This window comes from Chiloscyllium punctatum, chromosome 49, assembly GCF_047496795.1.
Source record: "Chiloscyllium punctatum isolate Juve2018m chromosome 49, sChiPun1.3, whole genome shotgun sequence".
In the NCBI taxonomy this organism is placed as follows: domain Eukaryota; kingdom Metazoa; phylum Chordata; class Chondrichthyes; order Orectolobiformes; family Hemiscylliidae; genus Chiloscyllium; species Chiloscyllium punctatum.
In genome coordinates this window covers 5,340,334-5,360,025 of record NC_092787.1, presented here as the reverse complement: position 1 = coordinate 5,360,025, position 19,692 = coordinate 5,340,334, and the positions used below count along the sequence as shown (strand labels likewise).

Sequence of the window (19,692 nt, the reverse complement as noted above, 5' to 3'; positions counted from 1 at the left end):
AGCACCTCATCACTAAAGCAAGGAACAATGAATGTTCTGGATGTTAACAAAAGGGTCCATTGTTGACACCATTTATTGCCAATCCCTGACTGCCAAGGAGAAGATGGCAGTGAGCTAACTTCTTGAATTGCTGCAGTCCATATGGTGCACACAAGAGGGGAGTTCAGGGACTTTGAACTAGTGATAGTGAAGAAATGGCAATATATTTCCAACTCTGGATGGTGATTGGCTTTGAATTTGCCACCCTTGTCCTTCTAAATGGAAGTGGTCATAGATTTGAAAGATGCTGTCATAGTTGATTGCTGTAGTGCATCCTGTAGATGGTACATGTTGCTAATCCCTAAGTAATTATGAGGCAGAACAGTGACAGAGAAGAACAAAGCAAATCCTGCACCCTGGACCACACGACCTCATGGGACATTCTGTCCCATGTACCCAAAGATCTGCAGGTTGAGAACCAGTCTGTACTGTGACATGAGGACTCACTGCAGAAATCCATGACCCTGAGTAGACCTCATCTTCAAACTGAGGGACAGCTGATGACTGTCCATAGGTTTACTTTCCTTTAGTTTACTAGCCTCTGTGTGTTTGTGTTTAAAATTACAGAAAGAAATATGAAAAAACTATTTCCTCTGGTAAAGAAAGCTAGAGCAAGAGAATACAATCTTGAAATTAGTGAGACAAGATTGAGGAGTAAAATGAGATGTGAAACAATTTACAGAAAAGGTACTTAAAATCTAGCAAGCTCTTTCAGAGCCCAAATCCCCACCCACCCCAATCCGAGGCTACATGCTGTGTCAATTGAAATTTACAAGAGACAGTTCAATCAATTTTTTTGTCAGGTAATGACATCAAGCAATATGGACCAAACATGGGTGGGTAAAGTTAAGTATCCTCCTCTAGCTTATCTCTCCATGCTTCAGGCTCACTGCCTTTATTCCTGATGAAGGGCTTTTGCCCGAAACGTCGATTTCGAAGCTACTTGGATGCTGCCTGAACTGCTGTGCTCTTCCAGCACCACTAATCCAAAGTTAAGTATAGATCAACTATGATCAAAAAGAATGGAAACCAGATTTGAGAGGCTGAATGCGCTGTATCTAAACTTACACTTTTTTGGTTATTGAGTGTTGGGCAAAAAACAGATCTTCATAATGTCTCTGCAGCACTAGTTTGGGCTTGAGATGTAGACTTGCCCTGTTCCCAACTTGGCTCATAATCACAGAGCCTTTCCAGGGGCTTATAATTATATGTTTTTAAACATTTTGTTTATAACTAATTCAAAATAACTCAGTAAATCAACCAGTCTGAACTCTACAATTTCTCACTGATTCTCACTGTAAGATCATTTTTACTTTCTCAACTTAATGGATAGCGTCCTGAAATCTGGTTCATTTCCTGTGCTATTATGTAAGGATGCAGCCCTGATTCATAAACTTATAGTGAGACTAACATGGACTAGAATAGACTTGGCTTCTTTTCCCTTTAGTTAATTGAGATATCTAAGGTTATCAAAGGAATTGAAAGCAGAGTTACATTATTTTTGTATACAGGTAAATCTGGAATGTAGCTTTAAAATTGGACCTAAACCATTCAGGATGATGTGACATGATGACCGATAACAGAAATATACAACCCTGAGTAGGCACCATCCTTGAATCAAGGGGCAGCCGCTACTGACCATGATTATGTTAAAAAGTACTTCACACAACATGTAATGAAATTTTGAACTCTGTTTCCCCCAGAAAGCTGCAAATTAGTTGAAAATGTCAAATCTAAATATAGATATAGATGAATTAAGAATTACAGTTCAAGGCAGGTAAGATACAAATCAACAATGAGTTTACTCCCAAGGCAAAATAAGTTTGATAAGTTCAATGGCCCAATCCTGTTCCTTGTTTCTAAATTACTGCTTTTTCAATCTTACTACATATTGTACCACAGGTACATGGCAGTGAACAGGCCTGTTTGGCTGGCTGACTCATTGAATACACAGAAAATTCAGGACAGTTAACTTAATTTTGAAAGTGGTGAAGCTTCTAGAAATGATAATTTGGAACAAAATTCCGTGTTAAGGAAATCCAGAACTGACTTGTAAGGACAAATTGGATTTAACCAACTTGAGTTTTTGATGACAGAGAGGGTTAATAAAGGAAATGTGGTTGCTATGGTATACATAGACCTCCAAAAGACATTTGGTAAAAATATCACATAACAGTGTAAACAAAGTTAGAACCCATCGAATAAAAAGGACAATAGCAAAAAGGATACAAGATTGGCTAAGTGACAGGAAATAGAGAGTAGTGGTTAATGGTTGTTTATTGGATAAGAGGAAGCTTTATAGTAGAGTTCCCAGGGGCCAGTGTGAGGATTTGTTTAGTTCCTGATATATATTCATGACTTTAAATTGGTGTTGAAGGCACAATTTTAAAATTTATAGAGAATACAAAACCTGAAAGTATTTTGAACTGTGAGGAGTAGTGTGTAACTTTAAAAGGACATAAGCAGGTTGATGGAAGAGGTGTTGAAATGGCAGATGAAAGTAACATTGAGAAGTGTGAAGTGAATCATTTTGACAGGAAAACACAAGAGACACTATAAAGCAAATATAAAATTCTAATTGGGGTGCAGAGGCAGAGGGACAGAGATGTATATGTACATAAATAATGGAGGTGGGAAGACAAGTTGAGAGAGTGACTAATAATCTAGATAGCATCCTAGGCTTTATCAGTAGGGGCATAGAGTACAAAACAAAGAAGTTACGTTAAACATAACTTGTTTATAACATTGGATTGACTTCAACTGAAGTTTAGGAAGGATGTGAAGGTATTACAGAAGTGGTAGGCCTGGTTCACAGGAATGGTTTTAAATATGCAGATGGTTCAGAGAAGTTGGGACTAATTTTGTGGAAAAGAAATAGTTGACAAGATTTTTGATAGATGTGTTTATAGTCATGATAGGTCTAAAGGAAGTCTACAGTGAGAAACAGTTTCTATTAGAGCAAGGATTGAGAACCAGTGGGCATAGATTTAAGGCAATTGGCAAAAGAAGCAATATTGGCATGAAGGAAAACATCATCATGCAGCAATTGGTTAGGATCTGGAATGCATAGCCTGAGAGATTGTGGATGGGGCAGGTTCAACTGAGGCATTTAAGAGGAATTTAGATTATTATCTGACGTAGAAGAATGTGTAGGGTTATAGGGTGAAGGTGGGGATGTGACAAGCCTTATAGGGGCAGCACAGACAAGACAAGCCAAAGAACTTTCTTCTATATATTAACAATTCTATAACAATATTAATTCAGATGAAGAACTTATGAAATTGCTGTGTGTCTGAGCTATTGAACCATTCAACATGCTGCTGCACAATAGTTTAAGTTAAAGGAAAGGCTGGGAATATGAAATATTTTGACCTTCCCATGGTGGTTATAGCAGGAGACAAGCATTCAATCTGTCCAATGCAAAAGCAAATAAAACCATTTATTTATCAGCAAGTCCACTGGTGATCATATTGTGTGTCAAAATTCAGATAAATTCTAACATTTTGTGGCTATTAAAATTTGTTGTTAAGTGTAAGCATTTTAATAGCAAGACAGCTGATGGGGTAGATCATGATCAATGTTTAAAAGTCACACTGAAAAATAATGCCTATTGGAGAAGACTTGCAAGAACTAATGTCATTCTGTTATTGATAAGTAGTACGTAAATCATTTTTGGCTGTTCCAAAATTCAGCTGTTTTATTTTATTTCAAAGGATAAAAAAAAGGGCCCAAAAGCTACTGGATAATTTCACTGATATCAATCACTTTGAAGATTATTATTTGATTGTTGTGTAGTGTACATAAGGTAATCAGAAAATCATAGAATCTTTTATATTCTTATGAACAACATATAGATGAGGTCATTAATTTATGTAAGATCGCAGGGTAAGATTCAGAAGGACGTGGTTGTCTCGCATTGACATCACTGATTTTCATTAACTTCCAAGCTAGCGTATCACACACTAAAAGGTCTACAAATGCACAATATCACGATGGGCTTCCACACAAATCAACTAACCAAAACAAATGTGAAGAAAGTTAATTAAAACTATTTAAATTAAGTCTGATCAATGTATTAAGAAATAGGAGCAGGGGTAGAACACATTGAGCTTACTGCACCATTCATCAGGATCATAGCCAATCAAATTTACTTTCCTGTCTTATCCACATGCCTTGGCATCCAACACTTTTAAATATACTCAACAACTGAGGTTCGAAAGTCCTCTGGAAGCAAAATATTCCAAAGATTTATAATCCTCTGAATGAAGAAAACAAAAACCACATTCTGGGTGTTAAATGGCTGACAACGTATCCTGAGTTTATGACCTTCAGCTCCGGGCTCTCCAAGCAAGGGAAATTGTTTCTCAACATTTATTCTGTTAAGGTTCACAAGAGTTTTCAAAATCCAGTGCATCCAATGGGTGGAGTTACCAATTGTCAGAGTACAATGTGTATCAGTATGGTAGACCATTCATCTACTTTGATCAATTGCATTTCTGCCAAAATTGTTTGTGGACTGTGATTAAAATCTGCAGTGGTTAACCATCTTTCTTGGGAAGGAGATTTAGGAAGGGGATTTCATATCAAGGTGGTACCAGGGTTGTGCTGGAAAAGCACAGCCAGTCAGGCAGCATCCAAGGAGTAGGAGAGTTGACTTTTCAAGTATAAGCTCTTCATTAAGAATTCAGGATTCTTGATGAAGAGCTTATGCTTGAAACGTTGACTCTCCTGTTCCTCAGATGCTACCTGACCAGCTGTGCTTTTCCAGCACCACACTTTTGACTCTGATCTCCAGCATCTGCACTTTCTCCCAGGTCTGTACGTATAGTGATGGAAGTTTGGAACCCTTAGTAATATGAGCATTCAGCTGTGAGTCTGCAGTGCTCTAGAACACTGTTGATGAAGCTCCTTTGACATCAAGTTCCAAACTCATGACTTATATCACTTAGAAGGACAAGATCAGTGAATACATGGGAACATCTTCAACTGCAAGTTCCCCTCCAAGTCACATATCATCCTGATTTAGAACTATATTGCCAATCTTTTACTGTTACTCAGTCAAAATCCTGACAATCCCTTCCTCTAAGCACTTTCTAACACCTCATGGAGTACAGCAGTTCAAGAAGGTGGCTCACCACCACTTCTCAAAGGCAATAAGGGATGGGCAATAAATGCTGAGCAGCCAGTGATGTCTGCATCCCATGAGGGAATTAGAAAAAAACATACTTCCTGGGTATCCTTATGCCTTGGCTTTGCCAACTTGCACTTATGAACTTGAGCAAAGAAGTCATTTGATAATTGGACAAAAAAATCTAAACATCTGATTTCCCAATAACTTGATTTAAACACAACAACTATGTGCCTATATAAAGGAAAATATTAAAGAAAAAGAGACAAGGAAAAGTTTACCAAATTCAGGAGAACAGTATAGTGAAACTCTCAGTCTGTGTTTAATCCTCAAATTTGTAATCCTCAACCCTAATTATGCCCCAGCATTCCTCTATCTCCACGTTGATTATTCCACACCTCACTTCATCTATCTTCCAGCTCTCTCACAATTTCACATGAGACATCAAACTGTTGGATATTGGCCAGTGACAAACAGCTTTTGTTTGGCAGCAAGTCACACTCTCAAAGTGAGGAAGCTGTCAAAAGTTAAACAATAAAAACAAATTAACTGTTTTGGAAAAAAAAGACTATTGTATAACTCTATTGTATAGCTCCTGAAGAAGGGCTCATGCCCGAAACGTCAATTCTCCTGCTCCTTGGATGCTGCCTGACCTGCTGCGCTTTTCCAGCAACATATTTTCAGCTCTGATCTCCAGCAGCTGCAGTCCTCACTTTCTCCTATTGTATAACTCTCCACTGACAATAAACACCCCCAAATTTACAAGCAATTTGACCACATGAAGGGAATTTTCCTTAAGACCACACATTCAAATGTACAAGCATTACGTTCTCCAAATAGTTGTGGTGACTGTCCATTCCAATCCAGCAACAAACCAGATCTTCACTAAAAGGTATCATTATCACCTATTACACTCTATGTTCAATAACGTCTGGATGTTAACACAAGATTTAACTTTGCAGTAGTTTACAAAATATTATTTTGTTACATTTTATCACTTCAGATTTATCACTTCAGATAAAATGTAATAACTGAAGCTTCAATTAAGGTCATAATGAACAGTCTGATCTGTTTTATATGAACATTCATTCACTGAAAAGCTGGCTATATGTTTACCTACTTGTAATGCAGCTCTTAAAAAGTTCTAATTCCTAAATTGATCCTAGCAGTTCTATCATTGGGAATTTCTACTTGATATGTGAACCACTTTGAGAAGAATGAGACCCAAGAACAATTGTTAACTTGGAGGTAGAACTTTGAGTTTGTAAAACTCAAATGCCTAGCAAATGTCAGTCAATGTTTTCACTGATCAGTAACTGAGGTCATCTCCAACAGTGCATTTCCTGTTTAAAAATATTGACATTACAGCTTCAAAAGTACATCATTGAAAGTAAAACACTTCGGGATATTCTGAGGTTGTGAAAGTTACAGTTTACATTCAAGATCTTGTATTCTTGAAGGAAAGATGCCAATTTCTAATGTCTAAGAAGGAAAGTTGAAGCCTATGGCTGGAGGAAATGTTTAGTAAGAGGCTTGTGTGTTACTGAGAGCACATGGACATATAGAAATGTCTCAGTTGTTCTTAGCAGAGGCTCTTGTTATTTTGTAATTGCTCTGGGATTTCACCTGTTCATTTCAAGGAAGTATATTTTACAAATCATTGTGTAGATAGAGCTTGTACTCTAGAATTGCATTAGATTTAATTTCAGATAGTTTAATCTGTTTCTTATAATGGGGAATTCATTAAACGCAATGCGGAATACAAAGAAATAGAATAGATCATTGCAATCTATCTGCACAATTGAAGTATTTCAAGGGACTACTTTATATACAAATTGTTGCACATGTTATCAATGAAATAATTTGTATTGCAAAGATCAGTGTCCATCCATATCACCTCTAGTATTTTTCTCCAATTGGAGTTTTGTGAAAATATGCTACTGTCATTAGAAACATTGGTTTCAAAGAGTGCAACTAGATTTCTATCCTTGACTTAAAATGGTTCCTTCAGGAGATCAAATGAAGAGATGTCTGGGTGAGATGAATCTACAAGATGAATGTGCCTGTGGGTTTAGAATCTGCCAATGTGTCTCTATTGCCATGACATCTGAGAAATATTTGGCAAAGTGTAGCTATGTTTTCGCCTAGTTAAATAGTATATGCTTTTGTTTGTGAAGACAAGCCTTTTTTCTATTTACAATTTTTCCTCAACTTTTCTCTATTTTCTACTCTCCTGGGCTCTTGCCTCTGGTTAATCTCTTTCCATTGCGAGGGCAGACGCTGTATACTTTGTGATTTTAACACTAACAGTAATCCATGCTAAAGTGCCAGGAGAAATGCATGGAAGAGGGCCAGACTAAGATGAACTGGTGGTTTTTCCCTCTCTTGAGATATCCTGAACATAAGCCTTTTATTTTGATTTTCTGCACACTTAGCCATATAGTATACCCCCTCAGCAGCTCATTGAGCAACTGCACCTTATGGTGTGTTATTAAGACAAAGAAGGAGTTCAAGTTTGATTCCTGTGTGGGTTGTAGGATCTAAACTTGGAAATACTTAGGAATTGGAAAGTATCAATGCCTCCAGACAAGGGAGGGAAATAACCAGTGAGGTTGCTAATCCTGATGTCTCTGTATTGGAAGGGACACACATCATATTAAATTGCTGGGTTGTGTTGCGACATCCCCAAGTCTGAAAACACTGATATTAATGTGTAGGGTAACTAATGGGTAAGACTTTAGAGATATATCACCATCCATTATCTGAAACAGACTCAATAACTTTGTACAATAGTACTTGGTATTTTCTCCCCACTTCAAAGTTTTCCCCTTTTCACTGAAGACAGCTGAGGGACAAGTGGGAGACATGACGTACAATTTATAATAATTAAGCAAATGATAGGGAGGGTTTTCCAAACCTATAGATGGCATAGCTGGAATACAATGAATAATTTTGTATCTTTTACCTAAGGAAAAATATAATGTTGTTGGAGACAGTCAAGAGAAGGTTCACTAGACTGAAAGAATTGCCCTATGAAGAAAGGTTGAGTCGATTGAGTATATTGGGATATGGAAGAATAGAGGCAACCTTATGGAAAGATGAAAAGTTCTTGAGGGATTTAACAGAAAAGATGAGGAAAGCTTGTTTCTCCTTGTGGGAGAGTGCAGGACCAAAGGACATATATCAGAATAAGTTGTCAGCCATATTTAAAAAGAGATGAGAAAGAATTTCATCTTTTAGAGGGTAATGAATCTGTGGAATTCTTTACTGCAGATAGACAGATTTTTAATCAGTAAGAGAATCAAGGGTTACAAGAAAAGGCAAGAAAAGTGAAGTTGAGGATTATTATATCAAACATGATCTCATTGAATGTTAGAGAAAATATGATGGCCTAAATAGTGTACTTCTGCTCCTGTGGCTTATGGCCTAATCAGAAAGACAATGTATTCAAGTCGAGTGAATCATGTACAATATTACAGCTGCTGAAAAGCAATTCTATTTCCAACTCATGGGGTTATTGTTAATTTTACTAATTAAAACTGGACTAGTTCTTCCTGAAGCTCTGTCACAAAATATGGTTTCTCAAATTTCCCAGCTTGCGCTATAAGTTTCACATGATCACATTGTGCCTAAAAAGGAAACCAAAGCAAGCCTGGGCTTTGGGTCTCTTCTTTTGGTTCATTGGCCTACAAGTAGTTGTCCTACAATATTGTATACAGCTCCAGTTTGGTCTGCAGCTTTGCAACCCTAGCAAATTTGGGAGCACCTGAAATGTAATACATTTCACAGAAACACACTCTTTTCCCATAGAGATTAGTGGAAATCTGGAATTCTGCCTTCAATGCACTGTTGGCACTGAAGAGTCAGTTGGAAATTTTTGAAGAGAGATTGACGAATGTTTGTAATCTCGGATGTGCAGGGATATTATCAAGGTGAATAGTTTGTGTTAAGATATAAATCATCTAAACACAGATCCTATTTGTTTCTAGAGCCATGCTTTATTGACATATATGCAGTGGAAGCAACATAACACAATACTTGACAGCTCAGAGGCCAACCCAGACAAGAATAAAGTAAAGAATGAAGGTATGATGCCAGGAGGAGAATCCTGCATTATTCCTGCAGAACTTGGAGAAACCACTACCTTGCTTGTTCTGCTCCCTCAAAACTAATTCTAGCATTAACTAGATGAATACTGAGTATCTCGAGACAGGTCTTATTATGCAGAATCAACGTGCTGTCCAGTAGGCCGTACATTTGCAATAAGCTTGTGCTTTGCATAGATTAATGAAGTACCCACTCTATTCGAACAAATGCCTGGAAACCTACTGGAAGGGCTTGAGAATCAGTATGAGGAAGCAGAAAGGTAAGCCTTGCATTTCCATTTTAACTCTGCTGTCACCCTGTTTTCTTTTGGTAATGGGGTTTCTCATCCACTTCAACGAGTTTGATATTTTAAACTTGAGGCCCATGGGAAAACTGTTTTGTCACCTTTTCCTTGAAAGATGAATCATTGACTCTGCTTCTCCCCTCAGATGGTATCAGATGGAGAGCATTCCCTGCATTTTATGTGTCTTTATTTACTTTTGTTGTACAGGAAACAAAGCTTCATTAACTGTAAGATAACATTGGATAGACTTCATGTACTCTGTAATAGCAGGACCACCAAACTTTGCCTCCAAATCATTGCTCATCTCCAACTCTCCTTCTTCAATTGCAGCTAAATTTCTTCATGTTATTGTTAACTTTAGTCTTCTGTTAATTCTAGTCTTAACTATTCCAAATTTCTCCCAGTTAGCCCCTTATCTGGAATGCTTTGTAAACCTGAGCTCACTGAAAACTCTGCTGCTTATAAATTTGTGTCAAGTTCTGTCCAACTGTTGTACATGAGCTCACTGACACATATTGGCTCTCTGTTTCCCAATGCCTCAATTTTTAAATTCTAATCCTTGTTTTCAAATCCGTTCATGTCATCTCCTATTCACCACCTCTAATGTTCTTAGCCCAACAGCCCTCAGATTTATGTGTTTCTCCTAGGTTGACTTCCTGTGCATCCCTAATTCTTTTGCTGTACAGTCCCTGTTGACTGTTGTGCCTGTGAGTGTCAGAACCAAAGCTGTGGAATTCCCTTCCAAAATCTTTTCACTTCTCCTTCTTAAAAACTCTCCTTTAAACGACTTCATCATCTGTCCCACGTCTCCTTATGTGACTTAGTAACAAATTTAATTTGCTACTTGCTCCTATTAAGAATATTTTATCATGTTACGGGCACATTGTTGTACAGCTAACCAGTCATTATTAGTCTTTTGGTTGGTCATTTACTGTGTGTGAAGAAAACGATAACAACACAATACTATCACAACTGAAATAGAAACTATTAGCGAATAAGTTGCTACTAAGGTGCTGTTGGAAGTGTAGGCCTTTCCCATTGGCAAAGTTGTGATTGATTCTGATTATAGTTCAAGAATAGTGTAATCTTAACAATTTATTATAGCAATTAAGATGAAAATGATTGCATATTCTAATTTCCAATTTCTTTGTAAAGACAACATAAGTGGACATGAGAGCTACAACATGAAAGCATCTTTATCTTCAATGGAGTATGTTGATGTGACTAATTTCACAGCACAGCTGCTTGTTTAAAGGCCAGAGTACCAGTGCACCACTCAAAGTAAACATTGTGTTTCCACCCACGATACATTATTCTGCTGGCTGAGGCAATCGTCTACCCCAAGCCCCACTACAAAATAAGAAACATTGCTAATATGAGATAACATTTCTGCACAAGCTGGGACGTTAAGTTTAACTTTTATAAAACACCATCTTGCCACCAGCTGGGATGTTGTGTCCAATTCTGAAAAACCGCACTTCAGGAAAAAGGGTTTGTTAGGATTTATCAGAATTGGTTCAGAAAGGAAAGAGTAGGTATACAGTAGATGTTGCAATTGTTTTTGTTTCGAGTAAAGAAAACTAAGAGGAGATTGAGAGGTGGTGCTTAAAACATGATTGGTTTAGATACAGTAATTAAAGAGAAACTGTTTCCAATTTTCAAATGGTCAATACCCAGAGGGCACAGATTTAAGGTGGTTGACAAAAAAAGAAACAACATGAGGAAAAGCTTTAGTTTAAAATGGAACAAGTGGATAAAAATAAAAACAGAAAATGCTGGAAATCGGTCAGTCAGCATCTGTGGAGAAAGACAAACGGAATGTTTCAGTTATGTGACCTCGCAGCAGATGCTGCTTGGCTCACTGAATATTTCTAGTACTTGCAGGTTTAATTTCAGATTTAAAACAACTGCAGTATTTTGCTTCTGTACGATAGTTAGGACTTGAAATGCAATGCCTGGCAGGATGGTGAATACAGATTCAATAGATACCTTCAAAAGGGAATTCAATAACTTCAAAAAAAAATGCAGGTATTGGGGAAAGAGTGGAGAAATGGGATACATTGAGCTGTTCTTCAACAGAATCAGCACTGATTGGTCACCGAATAGAATAGTACAGCAGAGAAGGAGGCTATGATAATAACCAGGTAACATTCAAGAGGCTTGTAAGAACTTTTGGAATAGTGCCTTTCTGATAAAATTCTCCAAGATGATCTTTGTGGGCTTAATGGTTATTGTTAAACTGACCCTGTCTGATTCACCATATCTATGCTAAATCCTTTAAGATAATTGCTACCACAAGTCATTTATTTACCGATAGATTTGTTTGGATAATAATCGATACTTGCAGCTGTGGAATATTATTTCAGGCTAATTAAGTGCTACTGCTTCTTTGAAGTATTATCATAATGTACAAAACACAAAGGAAAATGATTGTAAAGATGAACAATTTTTGTTACTTTCAAATAAAACATCCAAAATTATCCAGAGGCTGGTTACCATACTGTACTTTAATTCTATTTTCTGAATTTGAATTGCATGGAACATAGGAAGCGGAGTTAGATGTATGGTTGTTAAAACCAATTTAATAAAATCTTGATCAATTTGTATTTTAACTCTATTTGCCCATCTTGACTCCATACCAAACAAAAATCTAACAATCACAGCATGTTCTCTTTTTTTTGAGGCCTACGTTCAATACCTTTCTGGAAGTGCCTATTCCAATTCACAGTCCCATGTGTGAGGAGACTTGCTTCTCAATATCACCACCGAATGCTAGCATTAATTGAAAGTTATCTCCTGACAGAAAAAAAATTTTCTTTCTACATATTCTATCACTTCACACTAAGCCTCTGACACCACAGACAAAATCTCTGAGATATGTTTGCAGCAGTTACTGGTGGCTGTAGATTCTCAGAAAGAAAAAGTCTGTGATTTTAACTAGATAATTAATATAAATTCAACAAGTCATAAGAATGGCTGGTGTAGGACATTACAATGCAGAGAGTTACACATTTAGGTAGACACCTAATTTCTTCCCTCAGGTTGTGCGTCAACCTACAGTACACAGACTGCAACAATTCAAAAGTGCCACATTCTAAAGGGCAATTAGGGATGGGCAATAAATGCTGTCCAGCCAGCGATGACCACCTTTGCACGTGTGAATAAAATAATTATTGTTACTCCAAAATAAAATAGATGAGTGTCTCTCAACCATTAGTTTTATGACCTGTTGTTTGTTGTGATGACTCAGGAAGGAGAGTCTAATGTGTTCCCTGCTCAAATTATTAGATGGGGTATCATATGGGCACAAAGCACTCAATGGTCAGAGGAAAACAAAATGTAATGACTAATTTTGTTAGGAATTAATTGCATTTTCTGATGTATTGTTTCCTCTTATAAGGACAGAATTGTGTCCTGTTGTCCAGTTCTGAATTGCCATTGATGATGAACATGTAATTATCATCTACACCTGGTGTGTGATGGTATATTGGGGCAAAAACAGGGTTAAGAAAAATAGGCAATAGGCAGAAAAGATGTAAGAACACCATAAACATTGTTTCTTTGGTTAGCGCTATTGTTTTGTAGGCATTTTTAAACCACATGAGCATACAGTTCCAAGTTAACTCCTGAATGAAGCACCTAACTCCAATCATTCACCTTCCAATCATTCCTATAACAAACAATTTCTGATTCAACTACAACACAGAATACAGCCAGAAGTGCAAAATGCTGAACCAGACATAAATGCGACTCAATGACCAGCACAATTACAACCAGACTTTACCAAGTGTCACCAAGATACAACAAAATGTTCCAAAAGCCAAACCTCTTCCATAACAAACATTCTACAGTATTTTGTTTATATTGACTTGTTGAAAGAATTAGCAAGTGAATATGGGGGTGCAATATTTCACAAACAGAACATTTTACTTGCTCTCCAATCCTTTCTTTTTAAAAAAACTTAATCCCAAACACAACATCTCTTGGTTAAATGTGCTGCAGTATTTAACTACACAAACAGTATATGTTGTTTTGTTTTGCTGTTTTGAAAGCACATGCAGTACACAAATCAATCCGATGAACAATCTCACTACAATTACCATTCTCCGCTGCTTGCTTGAGGTTTTCCAGCATGGTATCATAGTGGATCCTACACAGGACTTTTTCTTCGACCAGTCCAAATTCCTCCCCAGTGGAGAGCTGCCTCTTACAGGAGAAACAAGCAAAGCATGCCAGGTGGTAGGCATTACCCCGTGCTCTCCGTACCCAGTCACTGGCATAGATCTGCCTACCACAACGGGCGCACTTTGTGCCAAACCGGCTGGAAAAGAGGAAACAATACATCAGAAAATGCAATTAAGTCTCAGATGTGTAGCTGAAGTCATGTATCATAAAATGTCAGGAAATGAAGCTTTAATGGTGGGTGGTCTGAAATATTGTGAGTTTTTGAGCATGACATCTAATGAAAAAGTAATTAAAGAAATCTGGTGCTGCATGCCCCCAACATTAATTCATACCATTAAAAACAGCTGAAGACATACCTGGTTTAGTGAATTTGGTAATCATCATATGACTCTGAAACTAGGGGCCTGATCAGGGTTTCAGAAAAGGACAACTCTCTTCGCTGGATTATAGATTAGCCCGAGGGTGTGCTCCCCCTCCAGTAAAGATTAAGTTACAGTTTATTAATGTTAGTTTCCTACAACTTTTAAATGATAGCTTCATAGAAGAAGTTTGTTCCATCTTTCCTATTTATGTATCATAATCAGGCGTGTTAAACGTTACTGATTTAAATTGGAGAGTCACTCCTATAGTTTAATAATATGACACATTTTAAATCAGCACATTTTTAAAAAATAGTTCCATATGTTTAACTGCGTTCGTGATCTCTATTTCTTTTTGATCATGAATCCCACTGAGGAACGCTTTCTCCCAAACGTTGACGGCTTTGCTTATTGCATTGTAACTTCGTAATTTTCTTTTTGTCCTGTTTGTAATTAACAATCCTTTGTTTACTACAACTCCACAATCCAAGTTAAGGCACAGTTTTGAGATTCAGAGACAAAGCTATAGTTTGGGAGGACGAGCCAAGAGAAGCAAAGTCCAGACCATGCAATAAGGTGTTTATAACACACAACCTGCAGACGTTATTTAACATGGATTTGTGTTTATTTGTTTAAATGCCATGACGGTATTAATAATCTTTTACAGGCAAAACTCTATCCTTACAATTCAACTTTTAACTCCTTCAGTGCTGAGTCGCAGGACGTACAGCTGTTTGCATCGACTATCTTCGACATAAACAGTTTTAATTATTGTGCAATTAATTTATGATATTCATAATGATTTTAGAAACGGAATCTTCAACACCATATTCCAATGTTCAACTTCTCTCTCTTCCTTTGTTCCTTTCCAGTTTCCCCAATTGTAATCTAATGATCACTATTGGCACACGCGGATTTAATTGTAAAGTGTATCAAACAAAGCTATTAAATTTGAGCGCACGGTGGATTTTCAAAAGGCAGAATGTTTGTAATTCTTAGCATTGTTTTACAGCACTTCAATTTAAGAGTCAACTCGTATTATTTCATAATACATCAACAGATTACCCTATTACTAAATGCGTACGTTTCTGAGCGGGCTGGTGCTGCATTAGTTAATTTTCACAAGACTGGCAAACACCAGAATCAGAACTGAAAGTTGTAAGTTCCACCGATAAAGGCTTTCGGATGGAAGATGTGGGCCGAGGAAACAAAAAATGGGCCAGCGTGGAGATATCAAGCTGAGATTTCAGTGACCATTTTTACCACCTAATTTCTGAAATCTAATATATCATTTTCAATATTTAATTTGGTGGCCAACATGTACACATCTTTCCACGGTAATGTTTAAGACACAATGCATGTTTGACTTGTAGTACAGTAATATTTGACTGTAGCCTATAACTTCCAAGACAGTTTGCACATATATATTAACTAAGTAATTAATATTCAGTGATGATTACTTAATTAATCCAGATAAAGACGCTGCATTTAATGGCTACTAAATAAATAACCTTCTGTCATTTTTACTTTGTTCTCTTTAGTGATTTCATTTTTAAAAAATATTTCTTCACATATTTGTGGTCTGATGGAGAAATTATTCTATTAACAGTTCTTTTTACTAATGAGCCTAAATAAAGTCAATGATCTGTTGAACTTGAAGATTTAACTTTGAAGGAGAAACTTTAGGCTTTCCTTTAGAATGCCTTTTATAAAAAGTTGCCAACACATTACTTGCAGTGAAGCAGAATTTAATTTCTTCTAATTCAATTTAAACAATAAAGAAAACTTATTTGTGAACTTATAAAAATATGTAAAAATAACAAACATTAAAGATTTAAACAAAATAGTTTGGCTCAGTGAACAAAAACTTAACTGACAGAGGTAGAAGAACTTTAAAACATTATGACTTGTCCTAGAATCCAACAAACAAAATTCTAAGTCCTGCTACCAGTAGCTGCACTCAGTTGAACAAACAAAACCCAATTGGACAGTGACCCTTCAGCCTCTCCAGGCTTGTAATTTGTGTGCAATTGTCCTTTAAACATTGGTAATTGCCTTGATTTTGTGATATCTGTTTTCATTAAAAGCAGAGCTTTTTCAGTTTAGCTGCTCTCTCCACATGCCTGCTGGGGACCAAGACAACACCATCCTTACACATTGATCGTGTACTTTAACAAATTGCTGGTATTTATGTACCATCTTAGAAATATGTAGTACAGTTTTGATTTGGCTAAAGGCAGAGACTTAAATGGAATTTCACTGCCAAACTGTACTGAAGCAAAACAGAAATACATTAAACAGAAACATAATTACCATCTTACAATAACATCTCTTCCCCTTGACCCAGATAGGCTTAGCACCTTCTAAAATGGATGTATATAAAACTTTGTTAAGTAAGTAAAAGCATCTTGTGAATACAACATAACATGCAACTATTAAATTCAGTTATTTAATTCTGCCTTCAATCTCCAACCTATTTTCCAAACTTTTCTTGCCATACCAAACCCTTCCCAAAACCATTCATTTCCTGTCCTCCCCACCTCTCTGAGCCCATCCTCCTGCTAGTGCCTGACCAAGCTGAACATAGTCCAATGGGTTTTTACTACTCTCCAGTACTTTAGCCAGTGTCAACAGGTTATTTGACTGTAATAAGCTTCACAGTTGGGCTAATACTTTTCTCAGTCGAATATTCATATGTTCACACATTCCAGCGCCTATTTCTTACCAATTTACATAAATGTTCCAAAAATGCTATTATAGTCAGTGAATGCTTTAAAGTACAGTAAATATCCTTCTATAAGTAAAGTACAAGTATTTTTGAAGCACTGCTTTCTGTTCTAACCACTGGAAATGTATTACCAGATGACTGTCTTTTGAGGGGAAGTACTTTGGTAGAGGCAAGTTTTTAATCCAGAGGATATTCTAAGATTATAATGTTCAATATCTACAGCTCTATAAAGATAACATATGTTTGCTCCGTGCTTTGTTCTCAGTTGGTCCAGTTTCATTTAGCCTTACGTTCATGCAGAATATTATTGCAGGAAGCAATATGCGATGGGAAACATAATAGTTTCTCACAAACTGAAAAAAGGAAATCAGTCTTTAAAGGGTAATAGAAGCCAGAACTTGTTATTGTTGCAATTTTTCCTATCAATCAAAATAAATAGGAATTCAAGTTATTTTCAAAAACTAACATTTGTAACAATGGAGAGTATTTTTAGAAATTTGCCAGAATACTTATGGTGAGCATATCCTTAGTTTACAGTCTGGAGAGTTTATTTCTTTTAAGGTAAGAACACATTTATTTAACTGCCAATAGTGCAGATTTATAGTCAGAAAAGTGATAAACCAGGTTTCCTCTTGCATTGCCAAAGCACATCTGCAAGTACTGTATTAAAACAGTAAATCCCATATGATGAATATAACCTCCATTAAGTATTCATTCCATAAGAAAGTTTAATTATATTTTGTCACTGGATAATCAAAAATATTTTATGAAGTCACCATTTACATATTCGTAGCCTGGGGGTGGTGCAGATGGAAGGTAAAAACAAAAATCCTGCTCAGGTATGAAATATGTAAAGTTTCAACTTAATTGTAGGATTTTCACCTCTAAATCCGAAGGTTGAGATTCACACCAAAGATTTTAGCATGAAAATCTGGAGGAATGATTCAATGCAGCTCTGAGAGATTATTACATTTTTAGGAGTTCCCTCCTTTATATAAGACACTAACCTCAGGTCCTATCTGCATTCTCAGAGATTAAAAAGTCCCATATCACTGGCTTCAAGCAGAAAAGGGGAAAAATATTTATCCTTAAATCAATGTCACCAGAAACACAAAATATGTGGTTATTCTCACATTGCTGGTATTCAGATCTGTGTGTAAATTGGTTGCTACAGTTCCTATCTTACACTGACTACAGTTCAAATATATTGCTTCAGGACTTTAAATTCATACTTTTAAAAGTATACTTTTTTCCTTCTTTTTCTTCTAAGTGTGTATTGAATTGATAACTAGCATATGTTACACCAGATTCATTCAGGTTCTGTTGATTCTTATATTAGATAGTGTCGACTCAGAATATCTTTAATTACATGACATAAACAATTCAACTACAATACATTAATTCCTGCTGCAGTCATGCTGAGACTAGGTTTACGATAGTTGCCAACATTTTCTTGCAACTTCATAAAAAGTCACATTGGCATCACCAGCATTTGAATGTATTGAGTTGACAGGACAGATATTGCAAAGAAAACTTTTCAGCGCAAATCAGGGGGTTGCTCTGAGACACGCAACTTTGATGCAATAACCCCAAACCAACAGACTTGCCAAACAAGTGTAATATAAATATATCAATATCAAAGATGTTTTTCTATATCTTGCAAACCATTCCCTATGTGTGATTCTTGAAATGATTTTAAAATGCTTTAAAATCCGAATTCACAGCAGCTGAATATTTGCCCACAGGATTTCTGCCCCAAGCTTTCTCAAACAAAGCATTCTGCACCATTAAATACATCAACAAAGTATATTTGGGAGTCATTGATTTTTAATGCACTCCTTTATTTGACAATTCCATTGAACACGCTTTCACTATGAAACAACTCCCAAGTCCACAATGTACAAGTCTGAATTTAATTGTGAAAGAATTAAGTTTAAATGAGATCATTTTTCACTTTGATGAGCAACTGTCAGTCAATAGAAAGAAAGTTTCAAATAAAGAATAAAAGATGTTTAAAGTGCAATGTTCAAACTTCAATCCAATATATTAAGGCTTTTTCTGAACCTTCAGTCAAATGCATTTTAACCATGTTCCATGCAATGAAATTTTGAGATGAGATGCAGTTCTGTCAATATATTTGATAAAACCTTTAATTGCAGATGGATACACTGAAGACCAGCTTAAAGTATTAACAACCAAATATAGAAAATTAAAATACTGCTAATTTGACTAATTAGAACATCCAAATGTACTTTACAGTTATTAATATCAAAACATAATTTGGCTTAGACTGTCTTTAATGAATGTCATTGAATCTTCATATAAAATATAGCTTGAGAGACAGTGTTGGTTGTCACAGATATTGACTAGCCTCCATTTCAGTGGAGATGGAACAAACTCATTGATTTTGGAAAAAAAAGGCCATTACAAAAGCATTAGATTATTACAGATTGTCAATTACTACTCCTGTTGTCCTTCGGTGTAGCTTTGATACTGAAAATATTTTCAAGATTTATTTCATGTATCCCTTTCAATGAATTTCTTGCATGTAAAAATTCTTTGACTCATATTATGTATTTCTGAATTTAAAGATTTTGTTTCAGAAGCAGCTAGTATTCTGATCATATTGTCTCAATATGTTGTGTTTTTTTGCTGGATTATGATGCTATCATTTTAGAATCTGGCCAATTTAACCACATATGAACTTATGTCCCAATTTGTTTGCTGCAGTAAATATTTTTCATTGTTTAAACATTCTGTCTAAATAGGGTAAATATAAATTTGTATTTTTAAATGATCACATTGCAATTCAAACTAAATTAGAACTTAGGCTATAGATCCGTCTAACACTTTGAAGAACCTA

The 19,692-nt window shown here is 36.2% G+C and overlaps 1 protein-coding gene across 2 annotated transcripts in view; it reads right to left on the bottom strand.

The window, feature by feature from the left end:
- The window catches only part of lhx6a (LIM homeobox 6a), a 63,489-nt gene that overhangs the window by 25,378 nt on the left and 18,419 nt on the right, over positions 1–19,692 (bottom strand). For both annotated transcript variants that reach the window (XM_072566116.1, XM_072566117.1), the window contains one exon: positions 13,658–13,878. In XM_072566116.1, the coding sequence (XP_072422217.1) occupies positions 13,658–13,878 (221 nt within the window). The remainder of the gene's footprint in view (positions 1–13,657; positions 13,879–19,692) is intronic.